Source organism: Rhincodon typus, chromosome 14, assembly GCF_021869965.1.
Source record: "Rhincodon typus isolate 14 chromosome 14, sRhiTyp1.1, whole genome shotgun sequence".
Taxonomy (NCBI): domain Eukaryota; kingdom Metazoa; phylum Chordata; class Chondrichthyes; order Orectolobiformes; family Rhincodontidae; genus Rhincodon; species Rhincodon typus.
In genome coordinates, this window is record NC_063345.1 from 46,110,585 (window position 1) to 46,134,114 (window position 23,530).

Here is a 23,530-nt window from a genome sequence, read left to right on the forward strand (position 1 = left end):
AAAAAAGGTAAAGACTCCATAGCTCCAGAGGTCTACAGGACTGCTCTCTCAGAGATACACGACCTGGTAATGGTTTAACCTGAGGGTCACCACGCCTCAGGCAAAGAAGGAGGTTGAGAAGTTGGGGCCTTCATGATAACCTCATTATTGAACCTGCGCTGCTGATTATCACTCTGCATGGCAAGCCAGCCATCCAGCCAGAGTAAACAGTGTTATATTCAGTGATTAAAATTCAAAGATATGCACAAAATAAATTCACACTTATTCACCCTTACTGACTGCAGAGATTAAAGTTTTCTTTTTTATTTTATTCAGGTCACTTTTTTCTTCAAGTTATATGGAGTGGACAACAGAAAATTCAATAGGGCCACAACAGACACAATTCACCAAGTGCAGCTGGAGGAACAGAGAACCAATCCTGTGAGACTCGCAAACAAAACAACCGTATCACATGGTTTAAAAGTTTGTTGATGCTTGGATTTAAAACACAGGTCAGCAGAAATACCAAATCAGTTGCAATGTAATGCACACAACCTTCTCATCAGCTAAGAAGTGCAGTTTTACAAAGAATAAAAATAAGTATTACAGTGTAATCCTAAAGTTCAAAATGATTCAACACCAAATCAGATATTAAATTATTTGCACTATTTTAACAGGAAATAAGCAGATAATCCACTTCTTCACGTTTAGCCAATTAAATGCTAAGAATTGTACTGAAGTAGCTTAGGAAAACTTGTCACAGCTTCTCCCATTTTGGAGAGTTAAGGAGGGGAGAAAACAAAAGAGGTGAAATGCTGCTAGTTCATCGCAACTCAGCAAAGACAAGTTCATGCATGGGAATGGAGGGGAACAGGAGAATGCTGAATGATCTAGGTGTGGTAATGGACCATTGATTATTCAACTTCTTTCAATAAAGCATCATTACTTTGGAAGATTTAAAATAAAAAGCAGAAAATGGTAAATTGCATACAATGTATCATTGAACATATTTTTGGGGTGGGATGTGGTGGTAGTAGCCATGCTATTCATTCCAGCATGAACGTTGGATAAATATTGCAGGAAGTGTTTATCTCCATAGCTCCTTGATAAGTACAGATATCCATTCCACTTGGGCAGGTTGTTTTTAAACAGATACAACTGATCATACTGCACTTTTATTTGCAGTTGAACACAAAGTTAGATTGTCAGGTCAAAAAAAGTAAGACAGTATATTTACGTGCAGAATGCAAAGTCAAAAGCCTTGTTATTAGAGGCTCCCACAGATGCTTCTCTACAAAAGGTTCCAGCTCCTGCATGGATTACCATAAAAATGGGGCTTCTACTGGAAAGTGGTAAAATCTCTTGTTCTAAGAGTTTTACAGCAGAGTCCGGAATGAAGAGATACTGCTGCTTTCAGGAGATGACACAAATATTTGACAAAATGCTCAAGGTCACAAAAAAATGTGACAACTGCAGCAATTACTCAAAAAACAGACACGATATAAAGAATTATATCAAGAAATATCAATCTGTCATACATCCATCTGATACCCAGTCTATAATCTTCAGCGCACCAAAAGACTATGTTTAGGACCATCTACTCTCTCCAGCTTCTCAAAATGTTTTCTGGCATTACGAATATTGATGAGTGTAGCTGCTGAAGCTGTAAAATGTTTAGAAGAATACAGTTATTAATTAAATACTTGTAGATCACAGTATACATTAAACTGCAAATGGAATCATGAAAATCTAACATTTTAATTACATATATTTCTACTTATTTTCAAATCTTGGAATAAGCAGATGAAATACGAGAAAGCTAGGACATCTGCATATTTTACATCCGTTTAAAGATTTTTACATTAGGCTAAGGTTCATACCTCACAAATGGGTTAGATTCCATCAGTCATACAATGTGGTTGAAAACAAACCTGGTTTAGTGTTGCTTACAGCAAGTAAAGAAAGATCAAGATGGATTTAAACAGTTGTGTAAAATAGACTAAACAACTTGGCCATAACTTTGGCTACTTACGTATCGAAGGATCGGACATGATTACCATCACATATGTGTTGGATGTGAAGACATCAATGAATGCTGCAAAATTGGAGTTCCTAACTTCCATACTTTGGAAAGAGGCAGCCAATTTACTACAGAAAAATCAGTATGGAAAATATATTAATTAAATGTCCAATATCAAAGGCACTTAATATAATAAACTCTGCAAGCACCACCGCTTTTCCATGTGAGCAGATTGTCCAAAAACAAAAACAAACAAATCGGGTCCTACAAAAGCATTAGCTGTGGATAGTGAGTCTCAAAACCCAAAAATTAATCAAAAGAGGTTACAAGTTCCTTTGTTTTGGCTGTAGTTTTCCATCAGTTCTTAAAACAAAAAAATGTGTATTCAATTTTCATTTGTTAGAAATAAATCCAAAAGAAGAAAAAAAAAGCAGGTACAGAAAATGGAAATACTTATACACTGATGTAGCTAGGCATGTTTCCCTGCAACTGTGGACCGTTACCCTGCAACTAATCAATGAATTACCTTCCTGAGAAATGTTTTATACAGACAAACAAAGTATGGTTAACACCTAGCATTGATCTCACTTTGAGAAGTATCAACATTAAACAGACAAAATAAGTGCTGTTTACCTGCAGCTTAGCTTAAATTGCTTAATAATATTGCTAATCTTTTCAAATCTGTGCACATCTCTCTGTTCTTTGCACTGATAGTGAGAGATCACCTAAAAGTGAAAAACAAAATATATCAATAATTCAATCTCACTCCAAAGAATCTAGATCAAAATATTTTATTGGAAGATAGTTTTGTCAAATACACCCATACCCAATTATAATCATTTTATTGCGAAGAAAGCTGTAATAGCAGAACCAAAAAAAATTGGTACTTATAAGAATTAATTTACTTTTCCATGATTTTGTCATGTATAACATTTGTAAATGTCATCCAGACTGGAAGCCCATGACCAGGGGTGTGCAGCAAGGATCACAGCTGGGTTGAGTGTTTTCTGTCACTTGTATAAATGATTTGGACGAGAAAATAGGAGGCATGGTTAGCAGGTTTGGAGATGATACCAAAATTGATGGTACAGTGGACAGTGAAAGTGGTTATCTAACAGTACAATGGAATCTTGATCAATTGAGCTGAGGAATGGCAGATGGAGTTTAATTTAAATAAATGCAAAGACAAACCAGGGTAGGACTTGCACAGTTAATGATAGGAACCTGAGAAGCGTTTTCAAACAGAGAGATCTAGGGGTGTAGCGACACAGTTACTTGAAAGTAGCATCACAGGTAGAGGGGGTGGTTAAGGCAGCATTTGAGTGCAGGAGTAGAGACATCATGTTACAGCTGTAAAAGACGTTGGTAAGGCCTCATTTGGAGTACGATGTACAATTTCGGACACCCTGATACAGGAAGGATGCTATTAAACCGGAAAAGGGTGGAAAGAAGATTTACAATGATGTTACCGAGACTGGAGGGTTTGAGTTATAAGAGGAGGCTGGATAGGCTGGGACTTTTCTCCCCAAGGAGCATAGGAGGCTGAGGGGTGACCTTATAGACATTTATCAAACCACGAGGGGCATAGATAAAGTGAACAGCCAAGGTCTTTTCCTCAGGGTAGGGGAGTCCAAAACGAGACAGCACAGGTTTAAAGTGAGAGGGGTAAGATTTAAAAGGGACCTGAGGGGCAACATTTTCACGCAGAGGGTGGTACGTATATGGAACGAGCTGCCAAAGCAAGTGGTGGAGGCTGGTACAATTACAACATTTAAAAGACATTTGGACATTAACATGGGGTAGGAAAGGTTTAGAGGAACATGGGCCAAATGCAGGCAAATGGGATTAGTTCAGTTTAGGAAACCTGGTCAGCATGGACAAGTTGGGCCGAAGGGTCTGTTTCCCTGCTGAATGACTATGACTCTATGCTAACCTGGGTCTGCAGTTGGCAAGAGAGCCAATAATAGGGAAAATTCTAGTTGACCTTGTAGTCACCACACTTGCTGCAGATGCTGCAGTCATGATAGCACCAGTAGGAGTGACCACAATGCTGTACTTTAGTGTTAAGTGCCATCATCGCAATGAGAATACTCTGCATCATGTTGTACGGTTCTACCATCATGCTAAATGGAAGATTTTAAATAGGTCCAAAGACCAAAACTGGGCATCTATAAGTCACTGTTGGCATCGGTGGAAGAGCCGTATTTCAGTACAATCTGTAACGTCATGGCCCATAAGATACAGAAGCAGAATTAGGCCTTGCGACCGTCCAGTCTGCTCTGCCATTCCAATGACTTGGCCTCCATTGCCTTCTGTGGCAATGAGTTCCACAGATTCACCACCCTCTCGCTAAACTCATCTTCATTCTAAAGGTTCATTCCTTCACTTGGAGGCTCTGCTCTCGGGCCCTAGTCTCTCCTGCTAGTAGAAACATCTTCTCCATGCTCACTCTAGCTCCATATTCCATAAGTTCCAATGAGAACGCCCCTCATCCTTCTAAACACCACCAAGTACAGATCCAGAGTCCTCAACAGCTCCCTCATTTAACATTCCCTTCGTCCCCGGGATCATTCTTGTAAACCCTCCTCTGAACCCCTTCCAATGCCAGCACCTTCCTTACATATGGGGCCGAAAATGGCTCTCAATGTTCCAAACAGTGTCTGACTGGACCCTTACACATGCCTCAGCAATACATTGCTAGAATACAAAAATAGCATTCTCAAAACTGATGCTAACGCTGCAACTGCCTTCCTAAATGCCAACTGAACCTGCATGCTAACATTAATTGAATCCTGAATTAGAACACCCAAGTTCCTTTGTGCTTCAGAGTTTCAAAGCCTTTTCCTATTTAGAAAGTAGTCTATGCCTCTATTCTTCCTATCAAAGTGCATAACCTCACACTTTCCCACATTGTATTCCATCGGCCACTTGTGCCCACTCTCCAAGCATGTTCAAGTTGTTCCGCAGCATCCCTGCTTCCTCAACACGACCCATCCCTCCACTTATCTTTGTGTCATCTGCAAAGTTAGCAACAATGCCTTCAGTTCCTTCATTCAGATCTGTAATGTATAACATGAATGGTCCCAACACTCACCCATGCGGAACTCCGCTAGTCACTAGCTGCCATTCTGAAAAAGACACCTTTATCACCAGTCTCTGCTTCTGCCAATCATTCAATCCTCTATCCATGCAAGTGCCTTGCCCCCAACACCACGGGCTTGTCTTATTTAGCAGCTTTTTGTGTGGCACAGTTTCAAAGGCCTTTTGGAGCTCCAATAGATTACATTCACTGGCTCTCCTTTGTCTAACTTGTTCATTACCTCCTCAAAGAATTCTAACAGATTTGTCAGACATGACTGCCCCTTGAAGAAGCCATGCAGACTCCAGTCTTATTTTACTGTGCACCACAGGGAGCAAGAATCTCAACCTATTAGATAAGCGCAGTGAGTGGTGGCCTGGTATACTCACCATTCCCGTCAAACCTGGTCATCCCTGACTCAATGAAAAGTACAGGAGGGCATGCCTCGGTTAGCACTAAGCGTATTAACAATGAGATGTCAACATGGTGAAGCTACAACACATGTGCATGCCAAACAATGAAGAAAGTAAGTATAACAAAGCTGTGATATCCCACAGCCTCTGCACTCAAGGGACCGGCTTCCACCAGTTCCACCACCTTTAGCAGAATACCACCAACTCACATCTTCCTTTGCCCTCCCAGCAGCATCTCACAGGCACCATTCCCACTGCAACAGTCTGATTCACTCCATCACTTCGTATACCATATCACCACTCTAGGGCATGCAATCATACAAGGTGCAACACTTGCCTTTTATCTCTTTGCTGTCCATGACCCCAAGCACACCTTCCAGCTCAAACTGTAAATTTACTTGTACTTCTTTCAACCTAAGTCACTATTTACCGTACAAGACATGGTGTCCTCTACACTGGAGACCAAATGCAGACAGGGTAACCACTTTGTGGAACACCTCTGCTCCGACTGCAAAAATGATCCCAACCTTCCGACTGCTTGTCACTTCTAGACACCATCTTGCTCTCCTGCTAACATTTTTGACCTAGGCCTGCTGCAGCATTCCAGCAAATTTCAACACAAGCCTCATTTTCCACTTAGGCACCTAGAGCCTTTGGTATACAGGCAGTTCTCCTATAAACACAATAGTTACATTCTTGTGCGACCTCAAGCCATAGAAAATCACACCGTTGGGAAATCGTTGTGCTGTACAGTAGAAAGTTTGCGCTATCCAAACTGCGTCCACTATTCATCAACCATGTTACAACCAATTCGCGTTTACAAAACACGCGTTATAGCAGAAATACCTGTATTTTGCCATCTTGTGTTGTTTGCACAAAATGTGTTTTCTGGAAAGCAGACCTACTTTCTGCTTTTAACACCTACTCTTCATCTACATCTCTTCTATGATACCACTAACGTTCCCTTTGCCTTTTGCCCTTGGGCACTTTTATCAACTGTTTCATTTGACCCTTTGAGCCTCTTTTTCTGCAGCATAAAGCCCACCTCTTTTCCAACCCCTTCAGTTCCAATGAGGGGACGTACCAGACACAAAAATTGTTAGCTCTACTTTTATTTTGCTTTGCCTTGTGCGCAGCACTCTGTCTTAAAATCGTGGATGCCTATGGTTGCTGCTGTCTCTAATGACGTGCAATGTGCTACTACATAAAAATCAATCACTCTTTGTAAAGGAATCTTGAGACATTTCCACTGAATGATAAAGTGACTTAATTAGGGAATGCTCAACTTAAAGTTACTGCAGCCAAAAAGTCTGAGTTCGCTGAACTAAAAACAGGAGTAAAGATAAATTCAATAAACTAGATACAGCAGCGCAGTAGTTGTGACTGAGCTAGTCATTGAGGGGCCTAGACCAAGCCAAAGAACAGTTCAAATCTTACTACTGCTGCTTGACTCCATAATCCACTAACAATCACTCCGCATAATCTGATCATCACGTAAACTATCAGGATGCAAGCAACGCCCAAGGAACTACATATTATAAAGTCAATATCATTAGGCAAGAAAAGAATTTGCAGCACTTACTAGGAATGTGGCCCTTTCAAATAGTAGCACCTCATCTGCTTCAATAATCTGAGCAAAATTCCTCAGGTTGGTTTCCAGTTGTTGTACATTAGGGATCAGCTGGTACACAATGCTTGACCAAGCCTGAGAAGTGAATCTCAAACATTAGGAAACACAAAAAAAACTTAATGTAAACACTTAACACTAATGCAAAATAATTCCATCATTTGGAAGAGATACTAATTTATGGAATAGGTTTTTATTGCATTTACAGAATATTAAAAATCAAACCTCCTGGAAAAGATATTATCTTCAAAAACATGCAAACTAATATTTTGATGCAGCTGTAGAGTTATGATAGCCTTCAATCTCAATTTTGATTTACTTATTTCCCCCAGTTTCTCCTCTCCAGGAGGCTTTGACTGTTAGTTGCATAATTGGCTACAGATGTACGTCTGTTCAAACCAAGTCCAATATATCTTTACATGACACAGTACACCTTCCAGTAGAAATCTTTGGGTTGTGAGCAGGACCAACAAATTTGATGATTGTTTCTTTTACTAGAAACACTAGCTCACAGTTACCACCATCCAGTCCAGGATCAGACACTCACCTCCTAAAAAGGCATGTATTTTTATAACAAATCGAAGTCTTCATCTGATGTTAAATCCAGCACAACAGCATTTTAAAAATTACAGTTGTACAGGTCTTTCACACAGCCTTATGAGTTCAAATCTACGCTGCTATCCAACATCTCTGTCATTTAAAAATGAGCAATTTCCATATGGAAACCTTGAACTTCTTCCAAGCATGTGTTTATTCCATACATGCACTATCCTCTGCATGAAAAAGTTGTCCCCTAGGTCCCTTTTAAATCTTTTCCCTCTCACCTTAAACCTATGCCTTCTAGTTTTGGACTCCCCTACCCTGGGGAAACGACCTGGTCTACTCACCCTATCCATGCCCCTCATGATTTTATAAACATGCATAAGGTTACCCCTCAGCCGCTAACACTCCAGGGAAAATAGCCCCAGCCTATTCAGCCTCTCCCTATATCTCAAACCCTCTAACACTGGCAACATCCTTCCTATAGCAGGGAGGCCAGAATTGCACACAGTTTTCCAAAAGTGGCCTAAACAATGTCCTGTACAGTCGCAACATGACCTCCCAACTCCTATAATCAGTGCACTGACCAATAAAGGCAAGCAAGCCAAATGTCTTCTTCCCTACCCTGCCTACCTGGGACTTCACTTATAAGGTACTATGAACCTGCACCCCTTGTCTCTTTACACTCCCCAGGACCTCACCATTAAAATGTATAAATCCTGCCCTGATTTGCCAAAATGCAGTCCCTCACATTTATCTATATTAAACTCTACCTGCTACTCCCTCGCCCATTGGCCCATCTGATCACAATCCTGTTGTACTCCCAGATAACCTTCTTCACTGTCTACTACACTTCCAATTTTGGTGTCATCTACAAACTTACTAATCATACCTCCCATGTTCACATCCAAATCATTTACATAAGTGACATAAAGCAGTAGATCCAGCACTAATCACTGTGGCACACCGCTGGTCACAGACCTCCAGTCTGAAAGCAACCCTCCACCACCAGCCTGTCTTCTACCTTCAAGCCAGTTCTGTATCCAAATGGCTATTCACCTTATATTCCACGTGATCTAACCTCACTAACCAGTCTACCACGAGGAACCCTGTCAAACGCCTTACTGAAGATCATATAGATCACATCCATAACTCTGCCCTTATCAATCTTCTTTGTTACTTCCTCAAAATACTGAATCAAGTTAGTGAGACAATTTGCCATGCACAAAGCCATGGTGACTATCCCTAATCAGTCCTTGCCTTTCAAAATACATATAAGTCGTGTCCCTCAGAATTCCCTTGGACAATTTGCCGAACACTGATATCAGGCTCATCCTTCTCGACAGTAAACACCTTGCAAAATACTAGTTTAGTATCCCCTCATCTCCTGCGGGGTTCCACACATAGGTGGCCTTGCTGATCTTCAAAGGGCCCATTCTCTCCCTAGTTACTCTTTTGTCCTTAATATATTTGCAGAATCCCTTTGGATTCTTCTTAACCTTATTTTCCAAAGTTAACTCATGTCCCCTTTTTGCCTTCCTGATTTCCCTCTTAAGTATACTCCTACAGCCTTTACACTCTTCTAGGGATTCACTTGATCCCTGCTGTCTATACCTGACGTATGTTTCCTTTTTATTCTTGACCAAAATCTCAAGTTCTCTAATCATCCAGCATTCCTACCAGCTTTGCCCTTTACCCTAACAGGAACATAGTGTCTCCGGACACTCGTTATCTCATTTTTGAAGGCTTTCCATTTTCCAGCTGACACTTTAGCGGCAAACATCCATCCCCAATCAACCTGAAAGTTCTTGCCTAATACTGTCAAAATTGGTCTTCCTCCAATTTTTAACTTTTAGATCTGGTCTATCCTTTTAGATAATAGAATTATGGTCACTGGCCCCAAAGTGCTCCCCCATTGATACCTCACTCACCTGCCCTGCCTTATTTCCCAAGAGTAGGTCAAGTTTTGCACCTTCTCTAGTAGGTACAGCCACATACTGAATCTGAAAAGTTTCTTGTACACACTTAAATTCCTCCCCATCCAATCCTTACCACTATGGCATTTCCAATCTATGTTTGGAAAGTTAAAATCCCCTACCATAACCATCCTATTATTCTTACAGATAACCCAGATCTCCTTGCAAATTTGTTTCTCAATTTCCAGCTGACTACTGGGGTGGTCTATAGTACATCCCAATAAGGTGGTCATCCCTTTCTTATTTCTCAGTTCCACCCAAATAACTTCCCTGGATGTATTCCCAGGAATACCCAGAGTACAACTGTAAATTAGGCCTAATCAAAAACGGCACACCCCCTCTTCTGCCCCCTTTTCATCCTTCCTATAGCATCCATACCCTGGAATATTAAGCTACCAGTCCTGTTCATCTCTGAGCCACGTCTCTGTAATTGCTATGATATCCCAGTTCCATGTTCCTAACCATGCCCTGAATTCATCTGCCTTACCTGTTAGGCCTCTTGCACTGAACTAAATGCAGTTTAATTCATCAGTCCTACCTCTTTCTCTGCTTTATTTCTGCCTGCCTTGACTGTTTGACTTGCTCGTTTTCCCAAATGGACCAGTCTCCGACTGATTTCTTTCTTCTACCCCCCCCCCCCCCCCCCCCACCACTGCCTTTCTAGTTTAAATCCTCCCAAGCAACTATAGCAAATCTCCGCACCAGCATATTAGTCTCTTTCCAATTCAGGTGCAAACCGTCCTCCTTATACAGGTCACTTCTACCTCAGAAGAGATTCCAATGATCCAAAAATGTGAATCCTTCTCTGCCGCACCAGCTCCTCGGCTCAATCTGCCTATTCCTACCCTCGCTAGCTCATGGCACTGGGAGTAATCCACATATTACTACCCTTGAGGACCTACGTTTTAAATTCCTGTCTAACTTCCTATATTCTCTCCTCAAAATCTCATCCTTTTCTCTTACTATGTCGTTAGTTCCATTGCGTACAATGGCCTTCTGAGAATATTCTGCACCCTCTTCAAGATACTCTTCATCTTGTCACCAGGGAGGTAACACACCATTCTGACGTTTTGTTGTTGGCCACAGAAACGTCTGTTTGTGCCTCTGTAATCAGAGTTCCCTATCACAATCGATCACTTGGAATCTGACGTATCCATCATTGCATTGGAGTCAGAAACCTGGCTGTCATCACCTGAAAGTGCTACATTCATGGGAGTCCATCACCCCCTACATTTTCCAAAACAGCATACTTGTTTGAGATGGGTATGAGACTAGTAAATGGTTTCAGCAAACCCAAATTTTATAATCCTGCCCAAACGTTTAAATGACGACTCCTCTCATTATCACATCAAGCCTATCGCAGAGAAACTGGACTGTCACTTCTTTGCTCCTCAAGCCCTCCCCTACCTCTGTTCATTTAATCCTTTCATTCTATTTCATACACTGTTTTTAACCTCTGCCTGTGTCTATGTTCTTTTCCCCACTTAATCTCAATGGTACAGTATTTTTACCACACTGAGTAGAGAGGATTTTTCTGAATTTTCTGTTGAATTTATTAAACATCACCTTACATTTATGACCAATTTCAAACCTTCTCGAAGTGGAGCCACCTCCATGTCTATCCAACAATTTTTTATAAGCCTCTATGCAGTAACTGCATAACATTCTCTTTACTGCATGTTGAAACTTTTAATTATATAAATCAGCTTTTATCTATAACCCTTGGATTTGGACAGAGGTGGGATTCTTTAAAAAAAAAAAAAAAAAAAAAAGAAAAAAACCAATAGAATTTATCACCCACGTCACTCGTATAGTTTAGCATATTAACAATCTTACTTTATACAAGGTCTCATCCCAGATAGAGGTTCGAAAGCAGGTGCATTCTAGAGGACGGGACAAACGCCTCAAGTCATCTTCACGTTCCTTGAAAATCTACAACAAAGCAACTAAAATAAATTTGGATATTGAATTGTTCAATTCCAGCACAGAAAAAGACTATTATCCCCAGCATGTCTGCATTAGATGATCAGCTGAAACTATATATTTTAGTCATTTTCCTATCCCAAGTATAAAATGCACACTGAGCAATTACGATCCTAGGACGCGTTACAAAACCACAGGAATTTCCAACCTTCAATATTTCTGCAAATCTACCAAACTTAAAAATAAAAGTGAAGATATTAAAACCCGAGGGATATTCAATGCAGGAACCAAACACTTCCCCATTTCCAACATCTCACTTCAGCTTTAAAGTTTGCAAAAGATCAATTCAAAGAGGTTCTCTTTTTTTTCCAAGCAACGAGCTTAAAATACAACTGTAATGTTAATGCTTCTCTGTATTTTCCATTTTAAATACCATTTACCTTTCAAACTAACTCATATCCTACTTATACTGAACCACATTTGAACTTTTTGTGCAGTAGGTCTAAGAATTAAAGTTGCTGCACATAATGTTTATAATGTCAGAAAAAAACAGAATTGAGGGTAAATTGAAATCCAAGTCCAAAATTTTTTGCATTGCACATCGTTGAGTCTTTTCTTTTGTAAAAGATGGAAAATTTTACCCTGCTTTATTAGTGAATTTGCAGATGAACATCCAGCATCAGCTTACCAAGTCTCGCTGATCTTCCTGCACAAGATCCATCTTGTGGACAAGGCAGAAGATTTTGGCATCGGGAGAGTTTTGAAGGATTGCCTCCAGGCATGACTGGTAGTAGTGCATATCTTTCTCTAATTCACGACTTTCCACATCAAAAACATAAATAAGAACTTCCACATTGCGGAATATGTTGTCTCGTTGACTAGTAAAGTAGTTTTCCATGAAGGTGTCCTGACTGAGAGCCAAAAGAAGAAAATATGTCCATTATCATTCAATTAGTCTAAATAAAAGCCCAAGGATAAGTTAACAATTTAAAATTCATTCCTCCCACCTGTGACTATTTAGTTGAAAGGTTTCCTGAATATAGATTCCCTTAACAACAACTTATTTATAATCTTATGTCTGCATGCAAGAGCCTTGCCTCTCACCTTCAAACCCCATTACTCTAGTGCTAATTTTTGTCATTACAGGTTTACATCAAGGCAGGTAGAAAGAGACAGAGATGTATCCATGCAAAAATAACAGACTGTTAGAAAAGAAAATGCACCTGTTTCAATATACGTCACGGGAGACTGGTCAGTATGGAATTAGATTTCAATATCATATTGCGGTTGTACGGGACATTGGTGAGGCCACTTTTAAGAATACTGCGTACAATTCTGGTTGCCCTTCTACAAGAAGGATGTTGTTAAACTTGAGAGGGTGCAGAAAAGATTTACTAGGACCGAAGGGTTTGAGTTATAGTGAGAGGCTGAATAGGCTGGGGTCTTTTGTCCCTGGAGTGTTGGAGACTGAGAGGTGATCTTATAGAGATTTATAAAATCACGAAGGGCATGGATAAGGTGAATAGCCAAGAGTCGAAAACTAGAGAACATAGGTTTAAGGTAAGAGGGCAAACATTTAAAAAGAAACCAAGGGAAAACTTTTTCATGCAGAGGGTGTTGCGTGTATAGAACAAGCTACCAGAGGAACTGGTGGAGGCAGGTACAATTACATCTAAAGACATCTGGATGGGTACATGAATAGGAAGGTTTTAGAGGAATATGGGCCAATGGTCAACTCGGATGAGCTGGATCAAGTGGTCTGTTTCTGTGTTGTTTACGACGATCATGGTTGCACAGTTAAAAGCTTTTACATGTCAGCAGAAAACAAAGCTTTTTTAAAAAATAAATCCATACTTGTTCATGGAATGAGAGCATCCCTGGCAAGGACAACATTTATTGCCCATTCCTAATTGCCCTCCAGAAGGAGGTGGAGTGTTGCTGCAATCCATCTGGCAGTACTGTTAGGAAGGGAGTTTCAGGTTTTGCCAACAGTGAGAAACAGTGATATATTTCCAGGTCAGAATGGCATGGGATTTGGAAAGGAAGTTGCAAAGGTAGGATGTTCCTCAACGTCCGCTACCTTTGCCCAGTCAAGGACCTGGGTTGGGAAGGTGCTGGCAAAGGATTGCCAAGTTGCTACAGTACATCTTGTATATTCTACATGCTGCTGTCACTGCATGCCAGTGGTAGAGGGAATGAATATTTGCAATCACAAGCAAGGTGTTAGTCAAGCAGGCTGCTTTGTCCTGGATGGTGTTAAGTGTCTAGGGTCTTGATGAAACTGCACTGATCCAGGCAAGTGGAAAGCATTCCATCACTCTCCTGTCTTGCACCTTTTGGGTTCAGGAGTTCTCTCTGTACAATACCAAGCTTCTGAACTGCTCTTTTACATGGCTGGTCCAGTTCAATTTCTAGTCAGACGTAACCCTGCGGGATGTTGCTAGCGGGCCTGAGGGCACAGTCTCAAAGTGAAGGGACAACTCTTTAGAACAAATGAAGAGGAATTTCTTCATCCAGAGGGTGGTGAATCTATGGAAACCACTGCCACAGAATGCTGTGGCAGCCACATCTTTGAGTGTATTTAAGACACAGATAGATAGGTTCTTGATTGGAAGGGAATTAACGGTTACAGGGACAAGTCTGGAGAATGGTATTGAGAAGCACAATCATGATCAAATGGCAGAGTAGACACAATGGGCCGAATAGCCCAATTCTGCTACTGTATCCTGTCATCTTATAGATTCAGCGACCATACTCCTTTGAATGTCAAGGGAAGGTAGTTAGTTTCTCTCTTGTTGGAAATGGTAATTGCGCACCAATTGCATGGCAGAACGTTATTTGCCACTTGTCAATCCAAGCTTGGATATTGTTTAAGTCCTGCTGCATAGACTACTTCATTACCAGAATTGAGAATAGTTCTGAACGTTGTACAATTACCAGCAAACTTTCGCACTTCTCAGCTTACAACGGAGGGAAAGTCATTGACGAAGCAGCTAGGATGGAAGGAAGTTTGGAACACCACTCCAAGGAACTCCAACAATGTCCTTGGCCCAAGACAGTTGGCTTCAAACAATCACAGCCATCTTTCTTTATGCAGGCTTGAGGGGCTGAACGGCCTACTCCTGTTCCTATTTCTTATGTGCTCAGCATGGCTCCATTTGGTTTAGAGCTTTAGTAAATTAATTAGGCATAAACCACCACATCATAACCAAAATGACTCAAACCAATATTTTGGTGCTAATTTTTAATATCACCCCCATTCTTTGAATAACATATTGCCAGGCAATTGGGTAATCAAACTATAAATGAACATCCACTTCCCTATAAATTAAGACCCCAATCCCTTTGATTAAGGAACACAGCCTCCATCTCCCTTAACAACCCATTATACCACATAAGGAATATATTTCTAGCGCTTAGAATGCTGCAGTGTATGCATTGTCACTTATTTGCAGACAGATAAGTGATATTTTATCAAATTTATTGTGCAGTTGCACAACATTCTACAATATGTGTTGAATTCCTCTTATATTACACTCAAATATTTTATCTTAATCAGAAGTATCCAGTTAAGTTCCAGATCTGCCAAACAAATACACAGTGAAACATACTTGGATAAGGGGAAGAAAACAGATGGAATCAATTGATTCTATCTTGAAACACCTACCCACCACAGTCCCATAGATTCAGGACGAGGTTTCCCAGGAATCGGACATGTGAATGTTCCACATCAACTATAAAAAAAAAAGAAAATATATTTCAAAGTCCAAAACCTACAATGTAACATTATCTATAAACTATCTATAGCTTAAAGTCAGTTATTACAAAAGCCATTCTACATTGAAAAGTCCTAACTGTGCCAGTTGCAGCTGTTATTGCAAACAGCTGTCCAACGTAGATCAGGGTGAATAACAAATAGTCTAAAAAATGCCTGCATAAAGCTTCATTTTCTTCAACTGAATTACTTTTAAGAACAATCATGTAAATGACAGGACTACAAAATCAAGTGCAGTTCTCATCTTAAGACATCTTCTCAATCCAAACTTTTTTCATTCACAGAACTTACTTGTAGCTGCAAGACGTCGTGTGTCCCTGGCTATGTAGTTTGCAAAGATAATAGATCTCATGCTAGTCTTACCAGACCCACTCTTTCCCATCAATAGCACCTAGTAAGAGAACAACATCATGGAACAAATTAATGGGTATGTAACATGGTATTCAACAGCACAAGCATGAGACTATGGCTTACCATCATTCAACCTGGCAGAAAAGATTTGTGTTTAATAGGAAGAACAGATGCACATACAGGCAAAGTTGAATTGTTTCAGGGCACATATGCATGGTTACTGAAAATTTCCCATTTGAAGTTAATATCATCCAAGTATGTATCCTCAACCACATGCTGGCCAGGGACAACAATATCCAGAGATATGGTATCAGCTTTCACCAGTTCTATCAACACTGCAATACCATCTTTTCTCCCGGCAACCATTCTCCTAGAATACCTTCCACAACCCTCCCTGAACATTGTCTCGGAGAGATCCAGACTGTATCTAACCTTGGTATCCAAACCATATCCCCATCAGAAAAGATTTGTTGTTTAATTCAGGACAAGAACAGGTGGACATACAGGCAAAGCTGAATTGCATCTTGATAACTTTAAGCCCATAAACAGCTTAAACCGTTATCCACACATTTCTGACCTAATGATCATATTGTTTCAATGATCTTCTGGCTTATAATATTTTGCAAACAAATGATGTTCCTAAGGTTTGCCATGCTGAAGCTACTCAACAACTACCTGCTTAACCATCTCTCTTGTCCTCACTGACCTATCAAGTATGTGATGACACAAAGATAGCTAGATAGGTAAGTGATGAGGATGACTCAGAGTCCGCAGAGGAATATAGTCAGGTTAAGTGAGTAGGCATAAACTTGGCAGTTGGAACATAAATGTGGGAAAATGTTAGGTTATGCACTTTGGCAAGAAAAGAAAAGCTAAATATTATTAAATGAAAAAGACTGCAGAAAGCTGCAGCACAGAGGTTTTTGAGTGTCCTCGTGAATAAATCGCAAAAAAGCCAGCATATATGTTCAGCCAATAATAGGGGAAGGCAAAAGAAATGTCGGCTTTTATTTCAAAGAGAGTAGACGATAAAAATAGGGAGGTCTCGCTAAAACTATTCAAGGCACTAATCTGACCACGCCTGGAATACTGTGTGCAATTTTGGGCTCCTTATCCAGGGAAAGATATACTGACATTGATAGCACTCCAAAGGCAGCTAATTAGGCTGATTCCAGGCATGGAGGACTGTTTCGTGAGGAAAGGTTGAGTAATTTGGACCTGTATCCATTGGAATTTAAAGGAATGAGAAGTGACGTTATTGAAACACAAGATTGTTAGGGGGCTTGATAAGGTAGATATGGTAAGAGTTATTTCCCTTTGTGGAAGATCTAGGACCAGAGGGCATTTTAAGGGGTCACCCATTTAAGCCAGAGACAAAGAGGAATTTCTTTTCTCGGAGGATAGTGAATCTATGGAAACCTTTACTATATAATGTTGATGAGGCTCTGCCGTTACGTATATTCAAAGCTGATTGAAAACCTGTTTCAATCAATACGAGAACAAACGATTATTGGGAAAAGGAAAGAATGTAGAATTGAGGATTAGCAGATCATTACATGGTACAGCAGATTCAAAGGACTGGATGGCCTACCAGGCCTCGTTCTCACACTGGCATTTGGTTGTTGGAATATAAAAAATAACTCAAGTTTAAATTTCTATAGTCTCGCTCCTCTAAATTTTTAACCTCATTCAATTTTTGTAATAATAACCTCCTTCACTGGGAAACACCCCACTCCAGTCACTCTGGTCTCCTTTGCATCCCCATCACTTTATGATACAATTAATAAGGTGAAGTGAGAGTAACTGCTCAATATCAATATAGCATTTGCCTGTGATAGCTAGGCATACTTGTCAATTGGAAGTGGGGAGAATCTCCATGACTAGAGTCAAAGCTAGCACAAAGGAAGATGGTGGCAGCAGTAGGTGTCAATCATCTCAACCCAGAGACGTTTCTTCAGGAGTTCCTCGGGTTACGTTCAAGTCTCAACTATCTTCAACCAATTCAGTGATCATCAATCCAGTAAACATCCCACTTTTGGTCATATTGAGACTGCAGTATTCCATTTAATTTGCATACCTGTTCAGGTACTGAAACAATCTGCCTCTGCACTCAACAAAACATGGACAATATTCAGGCTTGGTTAATAAATGGCGAGTAATACACATGCCACAGAAATCCCCGGCAATAAACAAGAAGAATCAAGAATCTAAACTCCCATTATCATCGAACACCTTTACTACTGAACATTATACCATCAACATTTGAATTTTACTGCTGACCAGAAACTGAACTGGACCAGCCATATGAAGTAGCAACAACAGCAGGTCAAAGGTTACAAGCTCCGGACAAAGTCTTGCCACCTCTACAAGAAACAGGATCTGCAATGTGATGGAACACCCTCCAGTTGCCTCAATTATTGCAGGTCCAACACCAAAAATCTCAACACTATCCAGGACAACTGCTTAATTTGCACCCCATCCACCACTGGCCCACTCTCACCAAGGCACCTGCAGAAATGCCTCGTATCACTGCTCCTTCAAAATCTTGGAAGTGCTTCTCTCGATTCCACAGGTGTACCTACTCCACGTGGATTACAGCAGTTCAAGGCAAATTATCACTACCTTCACTACAGCAATTAAGATGGAAAAGAAATGCTAGCATTGCCAATGAAACCTATACCCAACGAAACAAATGAAAACAATCTAAGTGAAGACATGCAACTATTACTGGTGAAGAACAGGAATTGGGCAAGGAGGCTAGTCTAATGGCTTAGTAGCTTTTCTTCTGTAAACTTCTCCTTCCACCTTCAAAACTTGCCTTAAAACCCCAGTATCATAGATCATAGAATCCCTACAGTGTGGAAACAGGCCCTTCTGCCCAACAAGTCCACAACAAACCTCAGAGCATCCCACCCAGACCCATCCGCCTGTAACCCACCTAATCTACACATCCCTGAACACTATGCACAATTTCGTATGGCCAATTCACCTAACCTGCACATCTTTGGACTGTGGGAGGAAACCGGAGCACCCGGAGGAAACCCACGCAGACACTGGGAGAATGTCTGTGTGGAGTTTGCACAGTCGCCAGAGGGTGGAATCAAACCTGGGTTGCTGGTGCTGAGAGGCAGCAGCACTAACCACTGAGCCACTGTGCCGCCCATATGATCAAATCTTTTGGCTTGCGCCCTCATATTGCCTTACAAGACTCAGTGTCAATTTTATATCAACACAAACATGGAAAATAGAAGCTGGAATAGGCCTTTCAACCCTTCGAGTCTGCTCCATCATTATGATGACTAACCATCAAACTCAATAGCGTGTCCTCATTTTCCTCTCAAAACCTTTGATCCCATTAGCCACTATTGCTCTTTCCAACGCCTTCTTGAAATCATACAATAGTTTGGATGTGACTGCTTTCTGTGGTAGCAAATTCCACAGGATCACCACTTTCTGCGTGAAGAAATTTCTCATCTCAGTCCTAAATGGTCTATGCCATGGTCTTAGGACTGTGACCCCCAGTTCTGTACTCCCCCTGCTATCAGGAACATTTTTTCTGCATATACCCTGTCCAGTCCTGCTAGAATTTTGTAGGTTTCAATGAAATCCCCTCTCATTGTTCTGAACTCCAGCAAATCTAATTGTAACTGATTTAACCTCTCCTCACGTCATTCCCTCCATCCCAGGGATCAGTCTGGGAACCTTCACTGCATGCTATCTACAGCAAGAACAACCTTCCTCAGATAACGAGACCAAAACTGTACACCATATTCCGGGTGTAGTCTCACTAAGACCCTGTATAGTTGCAGTAAAACATTCCTGCTCCTGTAGTGGAATCCCTTGGCTATGAAAGCTACATACCATTAGCCCTCTTGACTGCTTGCTAAATATGCAAAGTCTATTTTCACTAACTCTTGTACAAGGATACTCAGGTCTCATTGCACGCTTCCTCCTCAATTTTCATTAGATAATCCACCTTTTGTTTTGTGCTCCCAAAGTGGACAACTTCACATTTATCCACATTATGCTACATCTACTATTTGCATTTGCCCACTCACTCAGCTTGTCCAATGAAGTATCTCTGTATACTCCTCACAGCTCACCCTCCAAACCAGTTGTGCTAACCTGCAAATTTGGAGATATTACATTTAGTTCCCTCATCTAAATCATCTCTTGGAATCACATCCTCAAAGAATTCCAGAACATTTGTCAAGCATGATTTCCCTTTCATAAATCCATGCTGACTCTGATCCTGTTACTGTTTCCCAAGTCTTCAGGTATTAAATATTTTATGATAGTTTCCCCACTACCGACAGACTGACTGGTCTATAATTCCCAGTTTTCTGCCTCCTTTTTCAACAGAGCAGTTACATTAACCACCCTCCAACTGGTAGGAACTGTTCCACAGTCTATAGAATCTTGGAAGATGACCAATGCACCCACTATTTCTATGGCCACTTTTTTAAGTACTCAAGGATATTATTTAATCAGGCGCTGGAGATTTAACTGCCTTCAATCCCAATTTTCCCCAGGACGGATTTCCTTCAGTACCTCTCTATCAGTAAATGCTCCATTTCCCAAAATGTTTGGATGTTTTTTGTGTCCTCCTTTGGGAGTACAAAACCAAAGTATGTATTTGCTGGTCAACCATTTCTTTGTTCCCCATTATTAAATTCCCTTGCTTCTGAATGTAAGGGACCTAGGTTTCTCTTCGCACACCCACAGAAAGTATTACAGTCAATATTTACGTTCCCCGCCAGCTTGTTCTCAGTCTATTTTTCCTTTCTTAACCAAACCTTTTGTCCTCTTTTAATTTCTCTTCTAAGCCACAGTTTGGCCACCTTTCCCGTTTAACTTTTGCTCCAGACAGGAATGACCAATTGTTGCAGTTCACCCATATGTTCTTCAAATGTTTGCCATTGCCTTTCCATTGTCATCCTTTAAGAAAGGTTCTCCAAACTAGCCAATTTGCACCGTATGTCATCGTACTTTCGTCCTTGAAGGTCCTTGGATGCTTTATTACAGATGGTATAAAAATACAAGTTGCTGTGGTTGCTAATACCTGCCATAAATCAGAGTTTTCCCAATGAACATCAGCAAACTATCAATAAGGCGATAGACACTTGCTTGTGGCTCACTTATGTGAGAAGCTGGTGGGTCTGAGCAGTACTGTCATCATAATTTCTAATCACTAGGAGATTAAATGGAGCAATATACATTTACTAACAGGACAGTCAAGTTTTCATTATTAGGAAGAGATAGGGCATTCCATTAACAACTGGATACAAAGAAGTGTTTTAAGAGCAGCCACAAAATATCTATTCATCCTTCACATTTTTTAGAAGATAAAATTCATGCTGGTCGGTTGAATAAACATTAATGCATCCATTCTATTTCAATTGAAGGTAGACTGGTCTTTTAACTATTTCAGATGAAAAAGAGGACAAGGTAAGAACACAAAGGTAAATTCACCTTGCTCTATGTGGTTCAGTCGCGTTCAAATCATCTATAGCACAATTCCTCCTCCTGCTTTGTATGACTTTAAACATGTTTCCCCATTTTATACTCATACCTCACTGTTTTCTTAAATGTTTGAAGTCTACGATCTAAGTGTGTTGATTTTCCAATTTTTTTTGTGTACATCTATTAGGACAGTAGATTTTCAAGATGCAAAGAAGAGGAAGTTGAAATATGAGGGAAATAAGGTAGTGGATGTTTACAATGATAGGTTTAAATGAGGAAACATGGGAGAATGCACAAATGGGGCATTAACACGAGCATGGACTGGTTGAGTTGATGTGACAATAGAAACAAACCAAAGATTTTTTTCTGTTTTTACAGATTAATTCATGTACCCTGTGATAAGAAATATGACCACACCTTATGCTACCTTTTGTGGGTGGTACTGGAACTGATAATGAGTACAGGCCATTCCTAGATATATGCAGATCAGTTAATTAACATGTTAGTGTATCATATTCTAAACGTAGGCAAGTGTTGCTGCAAACTGCACAAGGCATTAGTGAGAATGCACCTGGAGTACTATGTACAATTTTGGTCCCTTTACTTGAGGAGGGATGCGTGCCTCTCGAAGGAGGTTCACTGGATTTTTTCCAGAGATGAGGAGCTTGTTTATGAAAAAGAGATTCAGCAGTTTAAGTCTATATTCTCTGGAGCTTAGAAGAATGACAGGAGATCTAACTGAGGTATACAAGATGCTAAACAGGATAGGCAAAGTAGATGCAGAGAGGACGTTTCCAATTCTGGGGCAATCTAGAATGAGACCACAGTTTTAGGACAAGGGGTAGCAGATTTAAAAAGTTGAGGAGAAATTACTTCTCTCAAAGAGTTGTGAAACTGTGGAATTCACTACCCCACAGTGCAGTGGATGCTGGGACATTGAGTAAACCTAAGGAGATAGATTTTTAATTGGTAATGAATTGAATGGTTACGAAGAGCAAGCAGGAAGTGGATTTGAGGCCAAGATTATATTAACCATGATAATACAAAATGGTGGAGCAGACTCATTGGATTGAATTGCCTGCTCCTAGTTCTTATGTTTTTATGGTGAGTGAAGAAGCAATCTTTGATGGTAAGGATACAGTGTTGGAGTGCACAGTCATAGAGTTGCAGGGGTCACAGTGTAGAAACAATAAAAATTAGGTTAAAAATCTAAAACATGAAATCCATGAGCCGAGCAGTGACAGGAGTGGTGAAAATTAAAATCAGACTGCAGCTGAAGCCATGGACAGTTTGCAGATTCTGAGTGGTAGCAGCAAAGGAAAGGACATTGGAGAAGTGCAACTATAACCTGATGACAGTTTGTGAGAAATTGTGTTGCCTTGTTGGAAAAAAACAGATTTGGGAGGAGGAAGTTAAAATGCTGCAGCAACTCAGCAGGTCTAGCAGCATAAGTAGAGAGAAAAAGAGTTAATACTGAGTCCAATATGAAAAGAGTCAACCCTGTTTCATATGGTCCTTTCACAATAAAAGATAGTTTTCTCCCCCCCTCACATCATCCCAATCAAAAAGGGTTTGGGTGGCAGCTCCCCAAATTCATCCCATTGTCATAGTAATCCTTTCCCTGCCTTTTCTTAGGAAAAATATAGAAATTGCTGGAGAAACTCAGCAGTCTCGCAGCATCTGTGGATAGAAAGTAGAGTTAATGTTTTGGGTACAGTGACCCTGCTTCAGTACTGATGATAGCCAGGAAAAGTATTCTGAAGACAGGGGTAGGGGGAGGGGGGTAAAACAGTAAGCAATAGATGGAGACGGAGCCCAGAGAGAGAAAGACAGTTCAGCAAAGGGATGGACGATGATAAGCTAGGGAGAAAGACGAGCTGCTAACGGGGACTATCAGGAGGTGAAAATGGGTTGACTGTCGTGAGAGAGGTGTGGAAGTACCTAATGGATATAGGTGTCCAGACCTTAAAATTATGGACAAAAACAGAAAACTGGAAAAGCTCAGCAGGTTTAGCAGCGTCTGTGAAAAGAAATCAGAGTTTAACGTTTCGGGTCTGCTGACCCTTCCTCAGAACGCAAATTACTGAACTCGATATTAAGTCCGGCTGACTTTTCTTAACCTCCCTCCATAGTCCAAAGCATGATTGTTTATTTTTACCTTTTTCTTCATGGCTGTACTCGGCATCCCCCTCCTACAGAATATCCTGATTTATTCCAGGCTTTTCCCTGCACTACTATCACCCTCCAATCGCTGCTGTCAGGCTTCCGATTCACCACAGGCCACAGTCACGAGCTTCAATTACATCATTTCCATAACAACCATTGCACGGCGTTTCCTCCCTGTTTGCGACAGTCGCAAAGCGGCGTTTTTGCCAAGTGCACCA

General features: G+C 40.6%; 1 protein-coding gene across 1 annotated transcript; it reads right to left on the bottom strand.

Annotated features, from left to right (window-relative positions):
• Nucleotides 1-275: 275 nt before the first annotated feature.
• rraga (Ras-related GTP binding A) lies at nt 276-23,512 on the bottom strand. The gene is made up of 9 exons (XM_048604888.1): nt 23,305-23,512; nt 15,624-15,723; nt 15,225-15,291; nt 12,246-12,468; nt 11,471-11,566; nt 7,074-7,196; nt 2,633-2,724; nt 2,012-2,127; nt 276-1,642 (listed from the first exon to the last, which is right to left on the bottom strand). The coding sequence occupies exons 1-9, from the start codon at nt 23,329-23,331 to the stop codon at nt 1,545-1,547; spliced, it is 942 nt and encodes a 313-aa protein (XP_048460845.1). The 5' UTR covers nt 23,332-23,512; the 3' UTR covers nt 276-1,544.
• Between the last annotated feature and the right edge of the window lie 18 nt (nt 23,513-23,530).